Source organism: Falco naumanni, chromosome 6 (assembly GCF_017639655.2).
Source record: "Falco naumanni isolate bFalNau1 chromosome 6, bFalNau1.pat, whole genome shotgun sequence".
Classification (NCBI taxonomy): domain Eukaryota; kingdom Metazoa; phylum Chordata; class Aves; order Falconiformes; family Falconidae; genus Falco; species Falco naumanni.
In genome coordinates, this window is record NC_054059.1 from 66,686,280 (window position 1) to 66,707,044 (window position 20,765).

At 38.4% G+C, this 20,765-nt stretch overlaps 1 protein-coding gene across 2 annotated transcripts in view; it reads left to right on the top strand.

Moving 5' to 3' along the window:
- Positions 1-20,765, top strand: part of PDSS2 (decaprenyl diphosphate synthase subunit 2) — a 120,242-nt gene that overhangs the window by 44,613 nt on the left and 54,864 nt on the right. The window contains exon 2 of one of the 2 annotated variants that reach the window (XM_040598309.1): positions 7,882-8,013. The exons of the other annotated variant lie outside the window; for it this stretch is intronic. Coding sequence (XP_040454243.1) covers positions 7,882-8,013 — 132 coding nt within the window. The remainder of the gene's footprint in view (positions 1-7,881; positions 8,014-20,765) is intronic. 2 annotated transcript variants of the gene reach the window in all.

A 20,765-nucleotide genomic window follows, 5' to 3' on the forward strand; every position in this document is an offset into this window, starting at 1 on the left:
ATGCTCGAATATGATGAACTGCATGTAACTGAGGCCAAGAATAGGTATTTGCTTTGCACCTGCCCAAAAACCTATAGTTGCTTGACCTTCATCTTTGTGATAAGATTTTATTCTTGTGGCATCTTGCCCATTTGAATCTCCATGACTTTATTCAGCCTTCTGACTTTTACAGTTTTTCCAGAAGGGTCCATTTATGATCATTGCTGTGTTTAAAAGGTTGTTGGAGTTCTCTTCTTGAATGTAGTACAGAAGGTGGGATATATACTAAAGCCTGAAGAAATAGGTGCATGTAGCAACTCCAGGAAGAGATCACTCTCCCTTCTGATCTTGAGGGGTGCTCTGACTTTCCCTAGAAATGCTGCAAAAAGTTATTTCTTAAGACTTTCTCTTGAGATAAATTAGTTTTGGGAAAGATGCAGTTGACCCCAAGTTCTGTATGCCTCCTGCTCTTCCAAGCATAGTTTTCTGCACTGAGTCCCTGTGAAGATCACATGTAATAAGCAATAAAGTGATGAAACTTTGCATGGATTTTTCACCTTTAGTTAAGAAACGTTTCTTCTCGTAAGCAAAATCATATGAAAACTGAGCAGCTATATTCTACTGTCATGGAGTCACTCAGGTTGGGAAGGACCTTAGGAGTTCTCCTCCACGAGTTCTGGTTTTAGAAGGTATGGTCCTGCCACCTTCTTGCAAGATAAGGCAACTAAGATCATCTTTGATATGTTTCTATTCAGTTTGTGAAGAATATATTTAATATTTTCAAGACACACCTTATGTGGATCTCTGCGATACCTGAATACCTAAATTTCATTCAAGCTGTATTTTAAGTGTACATGGAGTGGCCTTTAGTCACTCTCCCCAGCTGAGTTAGGTGTCTGAGACTTCATAAATGCAAGAAACATTACCTGGATCTAGAAAGTTCTTTGCATCCTGAAAAATGCTGCAGCTTTTGTGCAGCTAAGCATTTTCAGGCCTGTTTTTCACTGAAGGCCTTGGCTGTGATTCATGAAGCATCCTTAAGGCTAAGGCCAGCCAAGCAGGAGCACAGATACCATACATTGTCTGTCAGTTACTCAGCGACTGTACCTATAGAGGTGCAGCTGTGAACCCCTGATTCTCAGGCAAGTACTTTCTCACTGGGCTGCAATCATTCTTCTTTTGCACATGGTTAAGTTACCATCTTGGCTTAGTCTTAACTGTCCAAGTGTCACACCATGTGGTGACTGAAGTTATTCAAAAGTTGCTTTTTATCATAAGGGAAGGCCACACTACTTCTAAACTGCCTTTCTTACTACTTCTTTGGCTTTGTATGAAGAGCCAGTGCGAAGGCAGGCCTCTGTCGTCTTCACACCGGAGTCCTTTTTGACTGTGAAATGTTGTTTTTCTTTGACTGGCTTCACAAAGCTAGTGAGTTAAGGCTCCTTGTTTGCTCAGAGTGCTGTTAAGAAGTCCCCTGTAGCCTGCCCTAAGAGCACCTTTCTGTGAAGTGCGATGGGGAACATCAATTCCCCCAAGGCTGGCCTGACTCATTGCACAGGTGTGCTCTTACTGGCTTAACCTTTTAACTACTAGACACTTACATAATAGTAATGAACCTCGTCCCCATCACAACCCTGTTTTTCAGATAATGAAATTCCCCCAACCCCAGAACTTATTTTCTGTATGCAAAGAGATGCTTAGTTGTCTGAGGCCAGGAATAAGTTTCTGAAATGCAGGTTTTCTTGTCTGCAGCCTCTAGTGGGCTTTGAAGTCGAGATGGCTTGTGGGTTTCAGAGCATCCTTCCTTCTGTCGTTTCCTGTCAGCTGGATATTCTGTTTGAATCCCATTTTTTAATTCTGTTCTTCCCATGTGATGTAAGTGTGTCTTCCCCAGCCCCTGCTGAACCATGCTCAAAAAACGTGCCATGACAAGGCTGATCCCCCTTTACAGATCTGGCTATGCATGTTGGAACGGACCAGGGGTTTTAATGTGTTTTGAAGGTGTATTGTGCAGAAGGTTATTTAATATGTATTTGAAACTTGAGTAACAGGTGAAAGTAAGCTGCTATAGACAGCTGTTGGCATATACCAAATACGTAAAACTGAATGCTCAGAGTATGTAAATGTATGCATATTTGACTGAGATCATATGGTCATGTGGTGAATCCTATGGTTCATGTAAGTGCATATGTAATGCAGTGGTTTGACAACTGTTTTAAAAATGAGTATGTCAGAGAGTTTTCTCTTATTTACTTCTGACAAGTCATTAATAAAGCAAATTGGATAAAAGCCCTGAGGCTGGTAGAACTCCTGCATTTCTAATGAGGAAGCTGACAATCTTGCCAAATAGCTCCATGCCTTACCTCTAGTGCTAGATATAGAATTGTCAGTTATAATTAGTTTTGAAAAAGAGGGTTTTGGTGTTTTGGTTTTTTTTTTTCAGATGTACCTGCAGCAGTAACCATGAATGCATCCTGATAACCCTTCTATGTTGAGAAAAATAGATGTTACTTTCCTGAGATGTTACAGATTTAAAACTGTGTTTATATTGTCACGTCTGGGACTGTCAGTTTGAGTAGAGGGGTTTCTTTTTCAGAACAGTTTGTATTTCAGCCTAAAACTAGCCTGTGTTTTCAGTGTCATTATCTTAGGCTTATAAATCTTCTTCATCAACATAATTGATTTTGGTTGTGTTACAGACTTTCCCAGCTGCTTTTTATTAGAGCTACGTGAACAGGTGATTTTTTTCCCCTCCTATTTGACATCTGAAGTGGAAAGGTAGAGGAATGGCTGACCACCACCCTGTATTTCTCCTTGTTTTCCTTCCCCTAGTAGCTAAACAGCTTGTGTATGACCTGAAACAAAATGGTTGATCTTGTCAGTGGGACACTTCAATAAAATGCATGGAAAGGATGGGCAAAATTGCCAGAGGTGGTGAGGACAGTTCATTTCAGCCCCTACCAGAAGGCCAGTGGCAAATGCACACACCTGGGCAACGGTGGAGAGTCTCCCACTGGCCTGCTGGGTTAACTGGTGGAAGGGCTACAAATCCCACAGCTCTTGTTTGCTTGGATCATGAGCAGAACATCTGGGAAATAAAACATTTGGCTAAACATTTACCATCCCTTTTTGACCCTTCCAAAATACCTTATCACATCTGTTTTGATGGGAAATTTGTTCTGTATTCTTAGTGGTTAATTTTGAACTAGCATTGCTACCCGTAAGTGTGCTGTCTTCTGCTACACCCACTTGCAGAGTCATTTGACTTCATAGTTGCCTGAGCTTTCCCCCACACAGACACTTCCATGAAATTTCCCCCATGTCCGTCTCCTTCTCACAGTAACTTCTATTTGCCGTGTTTCCTCTCTGTTCTTTAATTTCAGAGTTTAATGAAAAAATGTGGTAAGAACGTTAGCTGTTTTTTCTCTCATGCAAATAATTTAAATCTTTGCAGTATTTAAATAAGATTGCTCAAAAATATGAATGGTGCTTGCAATAAATAGTTGATCTTTTTTTAATGCAAGTGTAAATTACTGATGGAGTTAAACCTGACAGTTATTGGAGGTTAATATTTTAACTGCCGAGTCTACTGAAATGGCTGCACATGTGGAGAAACACACAAAGCATTAAGTGAAATGCTCATGTTTGCTTGATTTATTCTCTGCAGCAGACGGACTCTGGTAGTAGGAGGTGTAATTTGCAGCACATTAGCTATTAGCCAGTGTCATTGCTTGAGTGGGTGGTGTGAGTCTCTTGTGCCTGTACAGCGTCATACTGCGCATGTGTCAGAGCCAGACACTTCCACTCAGTGCTGCAAGATGAGTTCTTTGTGAACACTGTTCTCTGTTTAAAACTGTGAATCTGCTAGTTTTGAAATGGGTTATTCTGTCACATGGATAATATTTAGCGTAAATGCCTAGCCCCCCTGGCTTTTTTTTCTCCCCACGCCCCCACCCCCCAGGTCCTTAATGTTTTGCAAAACTGAATTGTAGAACCATTTGACTTTCCTACCTTGTTGGTGTGCAGTCCCCTGGAGATGAAATATGTAATTTGCAAGATACCCAGCCTGTAACTTGGAGCAAGAAAATTGTGCTAATGTTTCTTTTTTAGGTACCCTATGCATGTACTTGTGGTGTTCAGCAGAGGTTTTCCAAAAGTCTCAGCTTGATGCATCTTTTTTTGTGTGCACAATTTCACTTGGGTTGCTTTTGGTTCACTTTTTTCCCCAGAGGCACCTGTCTCCTGCCACATACCCATCAAGACTAATTGCACCATCTGGAAGACTTTTGTGTAGCTGTTACTTGTGCAGAGTATCTCTTGGGAGCTTAATTCAGAATGTGAATGTGACCCCTGAAGCCATGTCAAGTAGCTGCAGTAGTTTCCAGTGTCTAAAGGATGATCACCGTAGGCTTTATTTGTTTCAAGTCTAATTCGGTTTGCTTTAGTGTGGATATGTTACATGTCAGTAACACAACTTCAGTCATGTTTTGAATGGAATTTGACTTTGACTACTGGATTTGTAATTCATAGAAAATGCTGTCTAAAATTACATCCAAACCATATGTAACATATAGGCTATATGATTAGGTGTAGAAATGGCAGACATGTTCCTCCTTATTATTACACTATTTTAGTATGTCCTGTTCTTCCCTCACCCCCCAGCTGCACTTCTCATTGATAGTTTTCTGTTAAGAATGCAAGGCGTTCGTCGCTAACAGTGTTGCAAGCACTCCGAACAGCTCTGGACACTTCTTTTTGTTATTGCTATGAAACTGTTCAGGTATTTTCAGCACAGGTAATTTTCTTCATCTGTTCCTCACCTAGTCTGAATCAGGTGAAAGTACTGTAGTGCTTCCCTTCTAGTGGTGTCTGTTTAGGCAGTGGCTTATTTGAAGGCTGGTGCTTTATAATTGTGTGGTGAACACATTTCCTCTGTACTTCTGTAATATCTTGTCCCTTGGCAAGCTGCAGAGCACTGAGCATGCAAAACCAAAGTGTTCTGATTGTTAGAAGTATCACCATAATTGCTATATTTTGGTTTAAAAAAGAAAAAGTGTTATTAATTTCTCATGGGATCCTGCATTTAATAAGACACTCTGATTTTTACCAGCATATATATGTGGGGAAAAAAGCAATTTTTTCCTAAAACCACTTTTTTTTCAAAAATGGAGTTGTAAATAGTGTTGAGGAAATATATTTAGTGGCATCATCTGTGTAACTTGTGAGTAATGTGGTCAACTGAAGTTCAAGCCAGAGAAGTACTTAAACCACCACAAACAATTATGGATTCTGTATACAGGATGTATACACACTATATATTATTCATCATATGTATTTTCTGTTTTTTCCTGGGTAGTTTAATGTTCATTGTGGCTCTGACTTTGGAAATCTATAGTGTTTTAAGTGTTTAACTGTCTTGGCTGCATTCTGTTAACTGTATATTGGAACATGGGAAGAAAAGAATTATTTATTTGTGTGCTTGAGAGTAAAGGTATGCAAGTTATGAATTCACAGAATGCTGAAGGCAAGCAACTGTCCCCTCCTTAAAACCCCTCACTACAGGTACCCAGTACACAAAATGAAGGTGCACGTTGCAGGACCACAGCGTGTGCTCTTGGGGAGAGATCTGAGCTGTCCAAGCTTTCATGGGTTTGAGCGGTTGGGAAGCACTGGGGGACTGATCTAAAAAAGAAATAATTTCTGCTCTGGGATGTTATATAGTATCTTCCTTTCACCATTTTTTAATGCTGTTTTAGTCAGAGTTATGTTGCTGTGTTGGGATTTTTTTGGTGTTTGGTTCTTTTTAAAGGCTCTTTGAGGGCGGTGAGAGCTGGTGGCTCTATGGCATGGTTTATCCTTGGGAAGTTATGTTTGAATCTCATGCTAAAATCTGTGCTGAATGTCTTCCACTAAAATATTGATTACCCGTGTTCTCCTAATTTTCAGAAACATTTTAATTGGTTTATTTTAAGATAGCTAGCAAGGTAATGTGTTAATTGCTATTTGCACGTTACTGCTCTGTTGAGATAGACTAACATTTAATTGCATTATTGCAGATTAAGATTGGTGGGTAGCGCTTGCTTTTGGGTAAATTTCAGCTTTGGCTGTAAATGATTGGTATCCACTTGGTTCTTAAAAACTCAGCTTAGTTGAACCAAACTCTGTAACTGTCTGAACTCGGCAGAAGTTGATACCTTGTGGAACACCAGCATGTCGCTATGTGTGTGGGGGTTAGTGCTGCTGGGCTCCCACAGCACGCCTAGCTTGTAATAGGTGGACCAGCCTGTTAGTCTGCCAGTGAAGCAAATGAGATGTGGGCAGATTATAAAGGCACAGAACAAGAAGTCATGGGCTCGTTTGGCTAATTAGACCTCACCAGAGCTAAAAAATGTTGTGGGTTGTGGTAGAAAGCCATACTGGCCTCCTCTTATGTTAGTTGATAGTGGTATTTGTAGGATGTAGCTGCACTGAGTGTGAGCTCAGGGCTTCTCCGGAGGGAGAAGTGCTAGCCTGGAATCAGTGCGGGTGTGAAGATCAAGCCCCGTAGCTGTCCGGCACCAGCTACCTGGATGGACCCGCTCGTTCTCCTAGAGCATGCATGCAGTTTAGGCCATTTCCCCATCACTGTAGAACAGGCTGTAAAAACTCGGGAAAAGAAGTCAAAATTTTATTTTTAGTAACACAGGAACTTTCACACAGAAGGGTGCAATTTAAGTTACAATTTTTTTTATTTTGATGTGTCTGTGTAAATGAAATAGTATACTAAAGATATTCTTGCATTGTGAAGTGCTGTAAATGTAATGAAAAAAAATCCAAATGAAACTTTAGGTTGCATCCACTGTTCTCTTTATTCAAACATACTTCCAAGATCAACATCTTGCATTTTAATTCAGATCTTTTAAAGACAGTTCTGTTTTGATTTCCTTTGGTTATTAGGGCTAAAATTATACTCTGTAATAAAATGAGTTGAAGTGCTTGGTGTAATCTGTGATGTAGTTCTTCATATGATTTATTTAACAAATATTTAGATGATGTAAATATGGGCTCTTATTTATTTAATAGCATCTGGAATGTATTATCCTTTCCTCTAGCTATTTAGCCTTATTGATGTATATAGGAACGAGAAAGCAGCTTGACAAGGACAGGACAAATACAAATGGAGACATTGCAGTCAAAAAGGAAAGCTAAGCTTGCTTTAAAATGAGTTAATTTCTGAGATAGTGTATCTAAGTGTCATTTAGAATTGCTTTCAACAGCTGTGTTTTTGGGGGCAGTTTATTTCTGACCCCAAATTTAAAGGTGCAGCATTTCAAATGTTTCTTTTGTTTAAGACAGCCTTCATTTATCTCTAACTTTTATTTTGCATCTTTCATCAGTTTCTGTAAAGTCTATTGCTAATATACTTAGACATGTTGTATGTATTGTGCAGTCTGTCATAACCACTCTGATCTAAACAGTTTTCTTTCAGGAGGTTATAGATTTTGGTTGTACCTTTCCTCCTTTCCCTTTCTTCTCTTGAAGTATGAGACTTCTTTTGTCTTTTTTTGTACTTCAAACAACAAACTGAAAGCTCTTATGTTCCTGTTACAGTAGATCGCTTTGAATTATTCTGAAATACTCCTTACATGACATGAGATGCAGGACATACGCTGCTCCTTGGAAATAAACAAGATTTAATCCTGAATACTTGCTTTTCTTTGCAATAGTAGTATTTCATTGTGTCAGGTAAAGGATGACAAAAGATCATGATTAATAATTGCAGCTTATTTCCATGCAAATGTGAGTATTAAAGAGTTGATGAAATGATGGCAGCCTGAGGTCTGAGTCTTTCTTTCCACTTCAGTATGACCAGTGAAAATGGATAGTGAAAACATGCGCTTTTTTCCCCTTTCTTTTTTGCAGGGGTTTTGTGTACGACAGCCGAAATAATTTACAAATGCGAGGTTTGGTCGTGTTGCTTATTTCCAAAGCTGCTGGACCCAGCACGGCAGAACTGTCTTTCCAGCACAACATGGTCAGTGGAATTTATTCCAGGTATGTAGTAACTTTCTTTAGCAAGATACACCAAGTTATATTTGATAGGCAACTTATGGTTGTATAAAAGCATCTTAAGTGGTCTGCTCAGCTGTTAAGGAAAATCAGTACTTACCTAATCACAAAACTTTGTTCCTCAGGATTATTAAAAGCTTTCCATGATAAAAAAAACATTTCTTACACTCTTTGTATAGCTCTTATAATATCTACATCGATATCTTAATGGTGGCTTTTGGGCACAACCAAATTAAAAACATTTGGATCAGGGTGGTTATTTGAAAGGTTATGTTAAGAGGTACTCAGAAACAAAAAAAGTAAAGATGCTTGAAAATACTTTTAATAGAGTATTTTTGGTTTTGAGTTATTCAGGTATTACTGAGGTACACCTACTTAATAGAAATTTCAGAGTCAGATTACCAGTCTTCTGGAATACCAGTTGGTTTCACTGAGCACATAAGTTTTGATATAGCCCCTTTGAAGGATATTTCCCATGAAATAAGCAGTGTAGAATAAAGCTTTTTACCTCCCATGTGTCACAACAGAATTACTGATCCTACTGTTAAGGTTCCTCAGGCTCTCACTGAGATAATTCAGTTTCATCGAGTTCCTAAATATTTTTGAAGTATTCAAACCAAATGACGTAATACTAGTAACAACAGTAATCAAAAATAGTGGTTGGTCTCCTTTATTCAAGTGAATATTCTCCTAATATTCAAGTTAACTGTTCCTTTGAAGTAATAAGTGAGATCTGATTGAAAAATTTTATAGTTTGAATTTTTTAAATCCTTTTGAAAAACAGTGAGTGTTGCTTGGTTAAGGGAACAGACTTGTATTTTCAGTTAATCATGTTTCTGAACACTGTGATGTATTAAATGAACATGTGCAAACTTAGTGACATGTCTGTATCCTGATTTGTTTTAGAAGTGCAGAGGCAGCATTGTAAAATTGAAAAGACCAAACAAAGATGTTAAAATATATGTAGTATCTTAAAATAACAGAGAAGAAAAATATGTGTAAATGGGTACAGACAGAAATAACAGTAAGGAAGAAAAAAGACAGGGCTGTAAAAGAGGTTTGTTATGGAGGCCAGTGTTGTCCTTTCAGCTGTTTAATTCCATTCTTGTTTTGTTTTGTCCTTGATGTCCCCTTAGGCTTGTAAAAATTTTTATATTTATATGCAAATGATTCTGTATGAAAGCATAATTTTACTTAGTTAATTGTGGTGCAGGAGGTATTTTAGTTTTTGTAAATGATTTAAAAAGTTTACCTTAAGTATGCCCCATAAAAGGAGAGAAAAAGCATTATTTTTTGATAACTTAAGTTCTTGACTATGATGATTCTGACCATGGAGGTAACGTTTGAGCGTTTAAAGCTGCTGTTGGGAAGGTGACTAGTGGAAGTACTCATTAAGGAGCAAATAAGACCTTGAATTAATAATGAGCCATTTGGTGTAAATGGACATCATTGGAACTATGCCAGTTCAACCAGCTGAAAATCTAGCCTAATAATCTAAGTTTGAGCAAGTCAATAGCCATTATAATATCTAGTTCAGAGTTACAAAGGTACTCCAAAAGTGAAGCAGTTTTGAATACGCCCACACAGGTTCGCTTAAGGTTCATTATTATCTGCAAAAGTGATAACTATGGAGTTGTTAATTCAAATGGGTTTTCAATGACACTTGACACAATGAGTCTATAGCATGTTGTAAATATGAGCAAACTAGTGCACGCTAGGAGAATGCCGATGCGTTGTTTCATTTTGTGCCTATAGTGGCGAGTTCTTGCCCTCCATTGAAGTCACTGTGGGCTCTGCCTTTGGACTCCTTTCTTTATTTAAGGTACTTTTCCAAATACACTCTCAAATGTGGGTCTAATTTCTAATTTTGAATTCTCCATTGTGTAAGGCTAAGAGAACAGGCAACTTGTAAAATTGTGATCTTACAGGGCTTTTGTGATTGTTTTATGTATTACAAATAGTGTTTTACGAACTACTTTCTTGTGAATACGAACAAAAGGACATAGTTTGCTATTAGTGTGTCTTTGTCTGCTATCTTGGTTACAATGTAATTATATATGGTGTCTATATTAATCATACTTATTGAAGGTAAAGTATATCCCTCAGTAATATGAAGTGAAGAAATACACTTAATCCTTTATTGTTCATATATGTCTCCAGCTTTGGAAAGTATTTTAGGAAATAGATTCTTACAGATTTTCAGCTCAGCTGTAAACTATACAGCTCTTTTTGTTGCCATGCCATATAATTACTTCATCTTTATATATAATATTTTGCTGGAAATATTATTTCTGGCACTGTAATGAGCATCTTCATTGCCTGATACTTACGTGCTGTGAACGTTATATTGTGGACTATTAGCTGGGATATGGCTCACTTGATTTTATGGTACTTAGTAGTGATTAATTAATTGCATTCCTGAAATCTGAGCATGAGCTAAGTTGTTCCAGTACTTGTCAGCAATTGCACCAGCCCAGTCTTTCTTTTCCGACTGTTTGTATTGGAACCAGCTCTTGTGCTCTCTTTAAATATTCAGTCCCACAGTGGATAGCCAGGTTACATCAGTCCTCTGTATCTGGTACAATACAATCTGTGACCAGGAAGATGTAACAGTGTGATAATTACTTAAATTAGAAAACCACAAAAAATATGATGAACTTTTTCATCGTGGAATCTGGCATATTCTGCATGACCTCTTCTCCCTATTTCGTATTCTTGAATCACAATATAAGCATGCAGTGTAATAGCTATAATTAAAACAGAAAGATACTGAAAGCTGAATTTTGATAGCAAAAAAAAAAAAGAAAAAAAAAATTTAGCCTATTCTCCTGTTCTCTAGATATGTCAATTCGTGGGACAATTGACCTAAATGTATAAAAATAGATTAGCTAGCTGCTTAGCTGGCGTCTGTTTTTTGCTGGTACACAATGGAACAAAACTGATGGCTGCTACCAGAGAGCAATCTTTCCAGAATAGTGAGGATTACAATTTAGGTAGTTACAGGAACAGGGCTAGTGTAGTTATATGGTGCTGCCTCTGGCCGGCATTGCCTCCAGCTTTAGCACTTCATAATTTGCAGGAGATGTGATCTGCCTGTGTTAAGCTGGGAGTGTGGGGATCATTGTTTGTGAGTATATCACAGTAAATGCTGGTTGCCTTACAAGCCATGCTGAAGATAAGGGGGGGAAGTGTTATAAAAGCCTGCTTGGCATGCTTTAACTCTGTACAGCCGCCTCCCTATCATGTTGCCAGCAACCTGACTTTATTCCTATTGGCGGGGAAGAGAAACTGGCTTTACTTCCAACTCAACACCAGTGATCCCAAAAGAGGATGAAGAGGAGAAGGAACAGCATGATAAACAGCTCTATTTCAGCTGCTGGACAGATTTCCTAAAGTTGAAACTTTCTGCTGGTCTCAGCCTTTAGGAAAATATTTTCTTGGCTACAGAAGCATTGCAAATGTAATGATGAAGTGCAGCGCTCACTATAGAGTATGCAAGCAGTATTGGGTAAGGGTTGATGTCATTGCCTGTACTTGAGCAAAGCATGTATCCCATATTCCCTTGATACTCCTTCCTACTCCTGTGCAGAAGAGAAAGCAGAACTCACATTTGGGTTTAGACAGAATCCAAGTAATGATAATTGGTCATGCTAAGGGTGTCAGAGAACACTTTAGATGTGACACAGGAGCCTAGAGCTTCATAAGAGCTTTGAGACCCTTTTCCTAACTGGGGATTATACTAGAGTCTGACATTCTTATTACCTGCTTTCAGAAGAACTCACTTGGATAATCAAGTATGCAGCTTACTGTTCTTTGCTGCTAGAACTGAGACTTTTAATGGAAGCTCCAGGATCATACGGATTCTGAACACATAGAGCTTTATGCTTTATAGTTGGAGCTAGATTTTTAAAGTTGAAGATACCAAGACTGACTTGGGGCCTCTCACTAAATACCCAAAGAGGTATCTTCTGTTCATGTCTAGCACTGCCAGACACTACTGGCTGGGGACTGAGGAATCTCCTTGGCTTTGTATTGAGTAAGGAATTCCTGACATAGCCTCTATATTGCAGCTTAAAATGCAAGTGACACCAAAGAACAAACTTACACCATCTCTTCAGGCCTCAGTATTCTTGGCTGTAATACAAAAAGTTACTTTTTTTTTTTTTTTGCCATTAGTGCCAGTTTCAAAAATACCTTCTAGTACTGACATCCATTGAGTCAGATTTGCAGATTTCCTTGGATGCTTGTCAGAAGTTTAAAAAAAAATATCCTTTTTTTTTAGTCAAATCTGCCTGTGCACACACACTGATGAATCCTATGGCCGTTGACAAGCAAAGACCTTTTTATTCTACTGAATGCAGCAAGCATGGGTCAATGTGTGTGTAGAGTGGAATATAGGAAGTACTATTTCATATCTGTACTAAAACATGGTAAATCCAGCAAATAGATTGCTGGGCTGGTACTAGCAATACTGGGCTCTGTCCCTGCCTCTTCTGCCTCAGAATGATGCAGCTGGTCTTTAAAGCTGCAGGAATTCATCTCATCCAAGATGAACAAGCTTTCCTTCAAGAAGGTGGTACTCACTGGATAAACTCTTCTCTCAATCAGAATTCTTCATGGTGCTTGGAAGGGTGGTGGTAATACTTTGATCATGTGATCATGACAGTGATCATGAACATACGCTTCTTTTCCTTAATGTTCTAGTGATGATTTTGGACCCAACATTGATACTACTTTCAGCAAAAGCCCAGTTTAAGAGGAAGTTAGCAGCAGATGTCAACTCCTTGCTGTGGTGATGGGTTTTTTGCTCATTGGATTCCAGTAGTAATTCTTACTAAGTGTCCTGGGTACCCTCTTTTGGAGACATACACAAACACACACACATCACACGGTCTGATTTCATATGCTCTTCAGCATTATGGCTGTGCCAAAGTCATCTTGTTCTCACCTTCTGTAAAGGAACATAGATTTGCACCTTAAATGTCTCCAAGAAATACTGGACCTTAACCAGAGGGCTCATTCATCCAATGGTTGCTTTTCCTCTGGAAGTTTCTTTGGTTGCAAAGAGGTTGGGAGGTGGTAGGTGTCATTCTAAGGCCCTTAAGGACAGAGGGCATACTGCTCTGTTCCTTTGCAGTTCCATCTAGCTTAGTCCCAGCTTTTATTTGCTAGATATGAAAACAAAGCATTGCCTTAACTTAATAATTTCCTTCCCTTGGATTCCAGAGAGCTTTAAACTATTTTCAGAGAAAGTTCAACCTTCCATTACTGTCCTTTCAGGGTAAACCAGATGCTGCTTTGATAGTACATCTAGGTTCACGGGATAATTCAAGTTGGAAGGGATCTCAGGAGGTCTGTAGACCAATCTCCTGATCAAAGCAGTGAGCAGTGAGATCAGACTTATCTAGCTTTCTTCATGAAGGTCAGGTATTTCGAGAACATAGTCTTCTCCACAAGGTGATAATCAAAATGTGTTTTAAACAGATGAGTGAACTTTCTACCCCCTGCCTGTAGCCTCATGCTCTGTGTTTAATGCTGTAGTTGGTGTGCATTCATGAATGTGTAGCTCACAAGGGGCTGCACTGATGTTGGCATAATCTAGCCTGTTACATGTCCTTCAGGTAATTTGAGAGCTGAAATATCCAAAGAACTTTCCATCCCAAGATTTTCAGAATTAGTAACATTGGCTGTGTCAAGGCCTACTATGAGAGCACAAGCGTAAAGTTCTTGTCTGTCTTGGGGATATGCCACCAAAAGTTGCTGTGTATTAGCAGAGACACTAGGAATCTCTTCCATTTCTCATAGGTGACAGCTCGCCATCTGCAGCTCTAGCTGTTCTTTCTCCAAAACCCATGCCATGGCAGGCATAACAGAGGTGATGCTGTGCTTGTTAGAGCAGTCTTTAATTGCTGTATGCATGAAGGGCAATCAGGCTGCCCCCAGGGAACTGGAAGCTGTGTGAATAATGTTGCTTGGATAACTTCAGTCCGTAAAGGTAAATACGGACTAGCGTATTCAAAAGTGTAGAGGTTTTATACTGATTATAGTATGCTCTTGAGACTTGCATTCTGCACAAATTTAAACAAATGGACATTGGTTTATTGACTTCTGCATGTGCCCTGGATTGCTGTGGAACTGGCGTTTTGTGGTTGAGAGGGATCTGAAATGGCAATAATCTGTTTAGTCTAATAGTGTATGAGGTGTACGCACGCGGTGTCTGGAAACTGAGAAAATGTAAAAGGTGTTCCACTTTGAGTGATGAACAGGATACATGCTCCATGAGGATGTGTACCTTGGGCTCTGCATTCCCTGAGAGCTCCAATTATTGGCAAGTAGCTTCTGTTCTGTCCTTCTGAATGCAACCGAACAGCTGAGAGCTGATAATGCTGCTCTTGACTTAGAAGACTGTCACATCTCCAATTGGAGTAGGTGACTACAATGGCAAAGGGCTAACTTCTGCTTTAGGAGCAGGTAAATGTTTACTCTGACAAAGGAGGTCTTTTACTGTAAGCTGTATCTTCACTTGCTCAGCTCACCCTTGAAAGCTTTACCAGCATATTCTTTCTACTGTAGACAAGCTTAAAGATGTTTGTAATTTTTAAGAATTGTTTAAATGCTTTCGAACTGAAATGTGCCTCCACATAAATCTATATCTGATTAATTAATAGTTCTATGCAAAGAAATCAGATAGTCTTCCTTTATAAAGAAGAAAGGAAAATGCAAATCCATTACAAAGTCTCTTGGCTAATAAGCCATGGGAAACATGAGTAAATTTTGGTGAAGATAAGATTAATTGTATTGTTACAGTCTAAGTGACACTTAAAGGTTGCCTTGATGTGTTTGCTACTAAATTTTATAAAATCCTCCTTTCTACTTTGCATGGTGTAGGTTTATCTGGGGACAAATTCTGTTTGCGAGTTATTGTAAAAGACAAAACTCAGATAACAAAAATCAAAGAATGACCGTACAAATTATTATTCTGGTACCTACATAAATAAAAAGAGCATGAGTGTGTAACTTTTCACCTCCTCTTCAGACCTCACCCTTCTTTCAGTTTCTGTACTCTGACCTGTGTAGCGTATTAACTTGGGGGATTGGATTTGACTATTTCGTACCTTCATATTTTGAAGTAAATAAATGATGCCTAACTCTGTCGTGGACTCCTGTCATATGAAGAGTACTTCCATGTTTGCAAGAGGTTGGTTTTTTCCTCCATTACTACTTGTCTCAGTTTACTAGTAATAGAAAACAAAATTAATTTACCCTGACCTGGTGCAATGCAGGGGGAGTGGATGTGAACCAGAGTTTGGGAGACTTCATGCTGCATTGCATCTGTCCACATCAAAGATGTAAATCCTAACAGAATGTGTTTAAACAAAACAAAAAGCAAGAAATCAGAAAAATGTAGTAAGACCAATAGTGTCTGTAGGAACTCAAAACTCAAAGAAGGCAGGGGTTGGTTTTTTTCGTTTGCCTGTGTAAGTATTCAAACTGGAAGTTTTAGTGCAGAATAGCTGTTACACTTTAAATTCATACTGGCTTATTGCACACAAAGCCGTGGGTCTCAGCTGCAGATATTGCAGAGATTAATCTTATTAATGGAACTGCTAATTGGTGTTTGACTTCTAATTATAGTAACAATAGGCCATAATAATCAATCCTCACCTTTACTGGGGCACATTAGGACTCTTTATCATAAAAATGATTTCCTTTGGGACTTACTGTTCTTATTCCTATATTCTGGAAGGCTGGCTTTGAATGAAGGTGCAGTATCCCAACTAGCATGTACTTTGGAAGCTTAGCTAATTAACTGGTAGAGAAAATGCATGGTCCTAAAATATTCAATATCTAAGTACATTAAGAAGTGCAATGCTCTTGACAAAATTATTTGTTTGAAAGATAATGGGAAAAGTATGTCAAAATGAGCAGTGGTGTCTGTTACAACCTTTAAGAAATGTATAGTTTTGTTTCCCAGTCCTTGGTAGCTTTCCCTTAGATTTCAGTGACAGGAAATCTAAGCAATTATTCTAAATTATTCTATTTAGCTTTTGCTCTCCAGGATAAATCCTATGAGATTCTTCATCTCATTTACAAGGCAAGTCTCAGGAGATGAAAAGCACATACAACTTGATTACATATTCCTATTGATCATCTTCCACCCACAACAATAAAAATCAACTCCAAATACAAATCTAACAATATTACTAATTCATTACAACCAGTACTTTTCTTCATTAACTTTTTATTGTTTTCAACATACACAGCATGTGCAAATACAGCAATTATGTGTTGAATAAGAAAAAGTCCTCTCCTTACACTGTAGGATAAATCAAAAGGCACTGCATTAAAGCTAATCAAAGACTGTGTGGAGGTATGGACTCAAATGTTGTTCAAAATTTGTTTAGCACTAGATAGCTGAGCAAGGTAAAGTCTGTGTACATTACAAAGTTGTTGTTCTTAAAAAAAATAAATAAATAAGGGAAGTAATTTTCAGTATCGTATAAAGCACAATAGGGTTGGCTTACCTTGGAGGAACTGTAATGCTCCTTGCTGGCTGGCTGTCTAGCCCACCCTTTCACTGGAGCTTCCTCCTACCACTGCTTGTGAAGTGAGTACTGGACTGCCACGATGTGCAACGTAGCGCTCAAGACCAGGGCAGCACTGATGAAATTCTGGAGTGGGTCAGGAGCAGCTGTGGGAGCAACAAAGTCCTCCCCTTTGCCCTGCTGGGAACGCCTTAAAGGAAGGCCAGATGACCTGTGGGTAACAAGAACCTAGCACAGCCTTCCTGGGGCATGGCATTTCCACGCACCAGAGCACTTTACCAGAGCTGTGTTTTTGCTGGTTTGCTGTAAAATTTTTCCCTTGCAACAGATTTCTGCTTGAGAACTTCCATATTTTCTTTAGAAAAAATAGTATTTGTGAAGAGAAATCTCCAACTATCACCCAAGCACAATCCAGTGCTGTGATGAAAGCACACAACAGCTCTGGGGAGTGCTTGTCCCTCAGAATGATGATGTCAATATGACCAATTGCTTCACAGCAAGTTCTTAAGTAACTGTATCTATGTAATTTATTTGTCCTGCAGTCCCAAAAAATCTTCCATGCTTTCCCATCTGCTGAAGTACCAGCTGTCCTCTTCCCAGGCACAACCTATTAACTTTCCCTTGACAAGTTTTACAGTTGCAATTATACAGTTTCAATACAAATTCCTGAAATACTTGGGAAATTGTAGCAATATGATGTTAAGTATTACAAGGCTTACTGTACCCATTAATTTATTTTCTTAATATGATTCAGTCAGTACACTGATATGTAACTGAAGATATTACAAGATTTTTTCATCTGCTGTGGTGGAGTTGAGAACAAGGTCTTCAGGTCTTCATTATACTCCACAAGAATATGTATATAAAAATATGTACTGATCTTTGGCATATTTGGATATGTATGGAAACTATGTTGTTTCTGTGGTGGTAACAGATTGTTTTGAGGTTGAGTGTGAATAAGAGTGGGCCTGACCACTGATGAATGATGTCCTCTTAGCTCAGAAGGTATCACTTTTTGCTTAGAGCTTATGAGATTCTATAAAGACTATACAACATCCATTCTCTTCCACTTGAAATAATGGCCTCATCTGGACCATGATTGCATTATATGTTAAGTGAGTGAGTATTTCTTATCACTTCCCTGGTATCTGACCTTTAACTTTCAGTAGATTTTTGTGTGGAATTTGACAGCTCTCAGATGCTTCTGAAGCAAAAAAATAGTATATTAAAAAGCAGCATATTATTGCAGATGATACCGACAGAGCATTGTGTTGCTGGACGGACAGAGAAGCTTGGTTATTTGTAATATAATATGTTACCAATATAATATATTACCAATATAAAGGTGCACCTATGCGTACCTGCAGACAGCAGGTAGAAGAGACAGAAGTTACCACTTACTGCAGTGCTATAGACAGGACTCTTCAAGGTAATAAATTTTATGTGGTGTGCAAAAACAGGAAGCCAGGCAAGGGAAGATTGTCTAAGAACCTTTCGTGTGGGTTTTTGTTGTTGGGTTTGCTTTCTTTTTGAAGGTGGGGAGAAAGGTTTCTAAGCTGAACTCTGGAAAAGAATGTAGAATCAAAAATTCCTTGTTTCAGAAACTGAATTTTCTTCAGGACGTGACAGCTGAATTGGGAGAAATGAGTTTTTGGACTGACTCCCTTTTAAGTAGACATTGACAGTGAAATAGAAAGTGCACACTGACATCTTTATATGGTAGGTCTTCATCTTCACAAGCACAGTGGGGTTTTTTATTTGATGCAGTGGTGGGAGGCAAATTACTAAGGAACAATAGCAAGAATTAACCTTATGGAAATGACTCGTAAAAATGAATCAATTTTTAAAAAACATTTCCAATGGGCATGAAGTGGTATTTCAGTAGATTGGAATGGGCAGCGTTAGTCCTTGTTATGTTGCATCTTGGCTCTTAGATTAAAAGGAAAGTTGAATTGTTGTTTAAGTTATGGATGGATGGATTGCGAAACTAGCAAGTCCAGATTTAGAGGTGATGGTTCCATTCCGAGTTTAAGGTACTAGAAATAAGTATGATGACAGTGATCAGTGATTTTAGAAGAGGAATAAGGAGTTGGAGAATTAGGGATAAAGATTTCAAGAATATGAATACAATGTGATATTCTAATAACGTATTTAAGAAGGGGCTTAGGCAGTCAAAAAAGAAATCAGAAAGATGAAGTTGGTTTTGGGGGTTTGGAGCAGTTGAAGACTTCTGATCAGCACTGTCGACGTGATTGTGAAGCATGTTCAGTGTGTGTGACGTTTTGGGAGCTTGATTGCCCAACCCTTGAAGTCTATTGAAGTATTTATAGTTGCAGATTTTAATATTTCCAAAGACTTGCCATATTTGTGTAAATTTTTGTGGAAAGAGTAGATGCAGCCTGTTAAATTATACATCTGTTATTTCCAGAAAGGGAAGAAACATAAGAAAGTTTCAGATACTGGACAGTATTTCTGGTTTCTTTCTCGTAATTGTTATGTTTCACCAAACCAATGTTCTGTGGAAAGCTTACTTCAGTCTTTTACACTGAAAATTCATTCTGGCTTCTGATACCCGTGCAGCAAAACCAGTACAAAAAGTTCAGCTAAATTTATGTGCTGTTCCAGTCAGCAAATTGAATTTTAGCAAAACTACAGTAGTGTCTGCAATCAAGAAAGGATCCTATTTGTGGACTCTGGTAGGAATTCAGTAGAAATTAAGTTTGTTCTTGAAGGTGGTTTATTGGTACATAGCTCTGTCTCCACCATCACTCACTTGGGGTTAGTTGCTTGAATTGGTTGATGTCGTTTTATCCCATATTAAAATGTGTAGAATCACTGGGGTGAAAGGAGTAAAAAAAATCAAAGCATGAGATTTTCAGATACCTTATAGAGCTGCTGTAAATAAGATAAAAATAGGTGGAAATTATGCCAGTGGTAAAATAGTAGGTCTTTATTTTAATCAAAAGACAATATCCCAATCTAGATATCACAAATTCTTAGTATCACACGGTACTCTATTTGCATAAAAGAGATACTAATAGTAATGATAAAATTTTGCAGACATCAACAGCACCAAATGCTTGTTACTATGCTGATATGGTCCCAGAAGCAGCAGTCATTGCCGTGCTCCAAAAGGTTTATTATCCTTTCCCTGCTGGTGATTCTGTCAACACACCTGGTGTAAGGGGCAAGGTCTCTGAGAAGTCTGCTGTCTCCCTTTAGCTATTTGTCTCATTCCTTGTACATGGCAGGCAATATCCATCTGCTGCATACTTCTGCTTTGTGAAAAGCAAAACCATTCCTATAATAAACCATTTTAATATATGTTATTAATGTCCCTATCCAGTTCTGAACATTGAAAGTTCAAGAGGGGATAGGAGAGAGAGCAGGTGTGATAACCATACTTTTAATTGCTGACTACCTTAAATGCAGTTACAGCTGTTCCGAGTAGGACAGGTTTCCTTGATAGCATGAGTATCTGTGGCTGTGCAAGCAGTGAATATTTTGATTTTTTTTTTCCTCTGTGGGTTGGATATTTGTTGGTATTTCAGAAAATAAAGTCAGTTTTACATAAGCGTGATAAAAATATATATATATAAAATAAATCCCAACCCTGTCTGGTACAGTATAGTCTGGCAATTCAGATTTTATTTTTTAATGCCTTTTTCTTGTGCAGTTAGACATATGAACAATCTATTCTGTTAACAGGACTGCTCATTTATCAGGTGTTCATTCTTCACTGCATAAAGAAGGTTACCTTCTTTTCTCTCGTATAAAAAAGTTCCATGTATTCCAAGTGTCATTAGTAGCAGAGCTTTAATGTCAAGGTTACTGCACCTTAACTTTCAGCTACATTGAATACAATTATAGACAAACTCTTCAGAGAGATTTCAGAGAAACTCTTGGAGTGATAAGTCATGCTGGCAGTCTCTGCATTAGCTGACCGTACACAGGAATGGGAATTTCTGTTATGTTGGTTCTGTCTCCTGTAGTCATTGCAAATAAAAATTATAGCTAGGCTTCAAAGTCTTGGAGGGCTTAGAAACAACTAATACAAGGTAAGAGAAAGTATGGTCATAAAATTAATTATTAGTAGCCTGTTTCTTCCATTTACCTGCAAGCGAGACCTTTTATTTCCCTTCATATCCTTGCAGCTGGATTTAATGCAATAAATATTTTGGTTAAATAAAT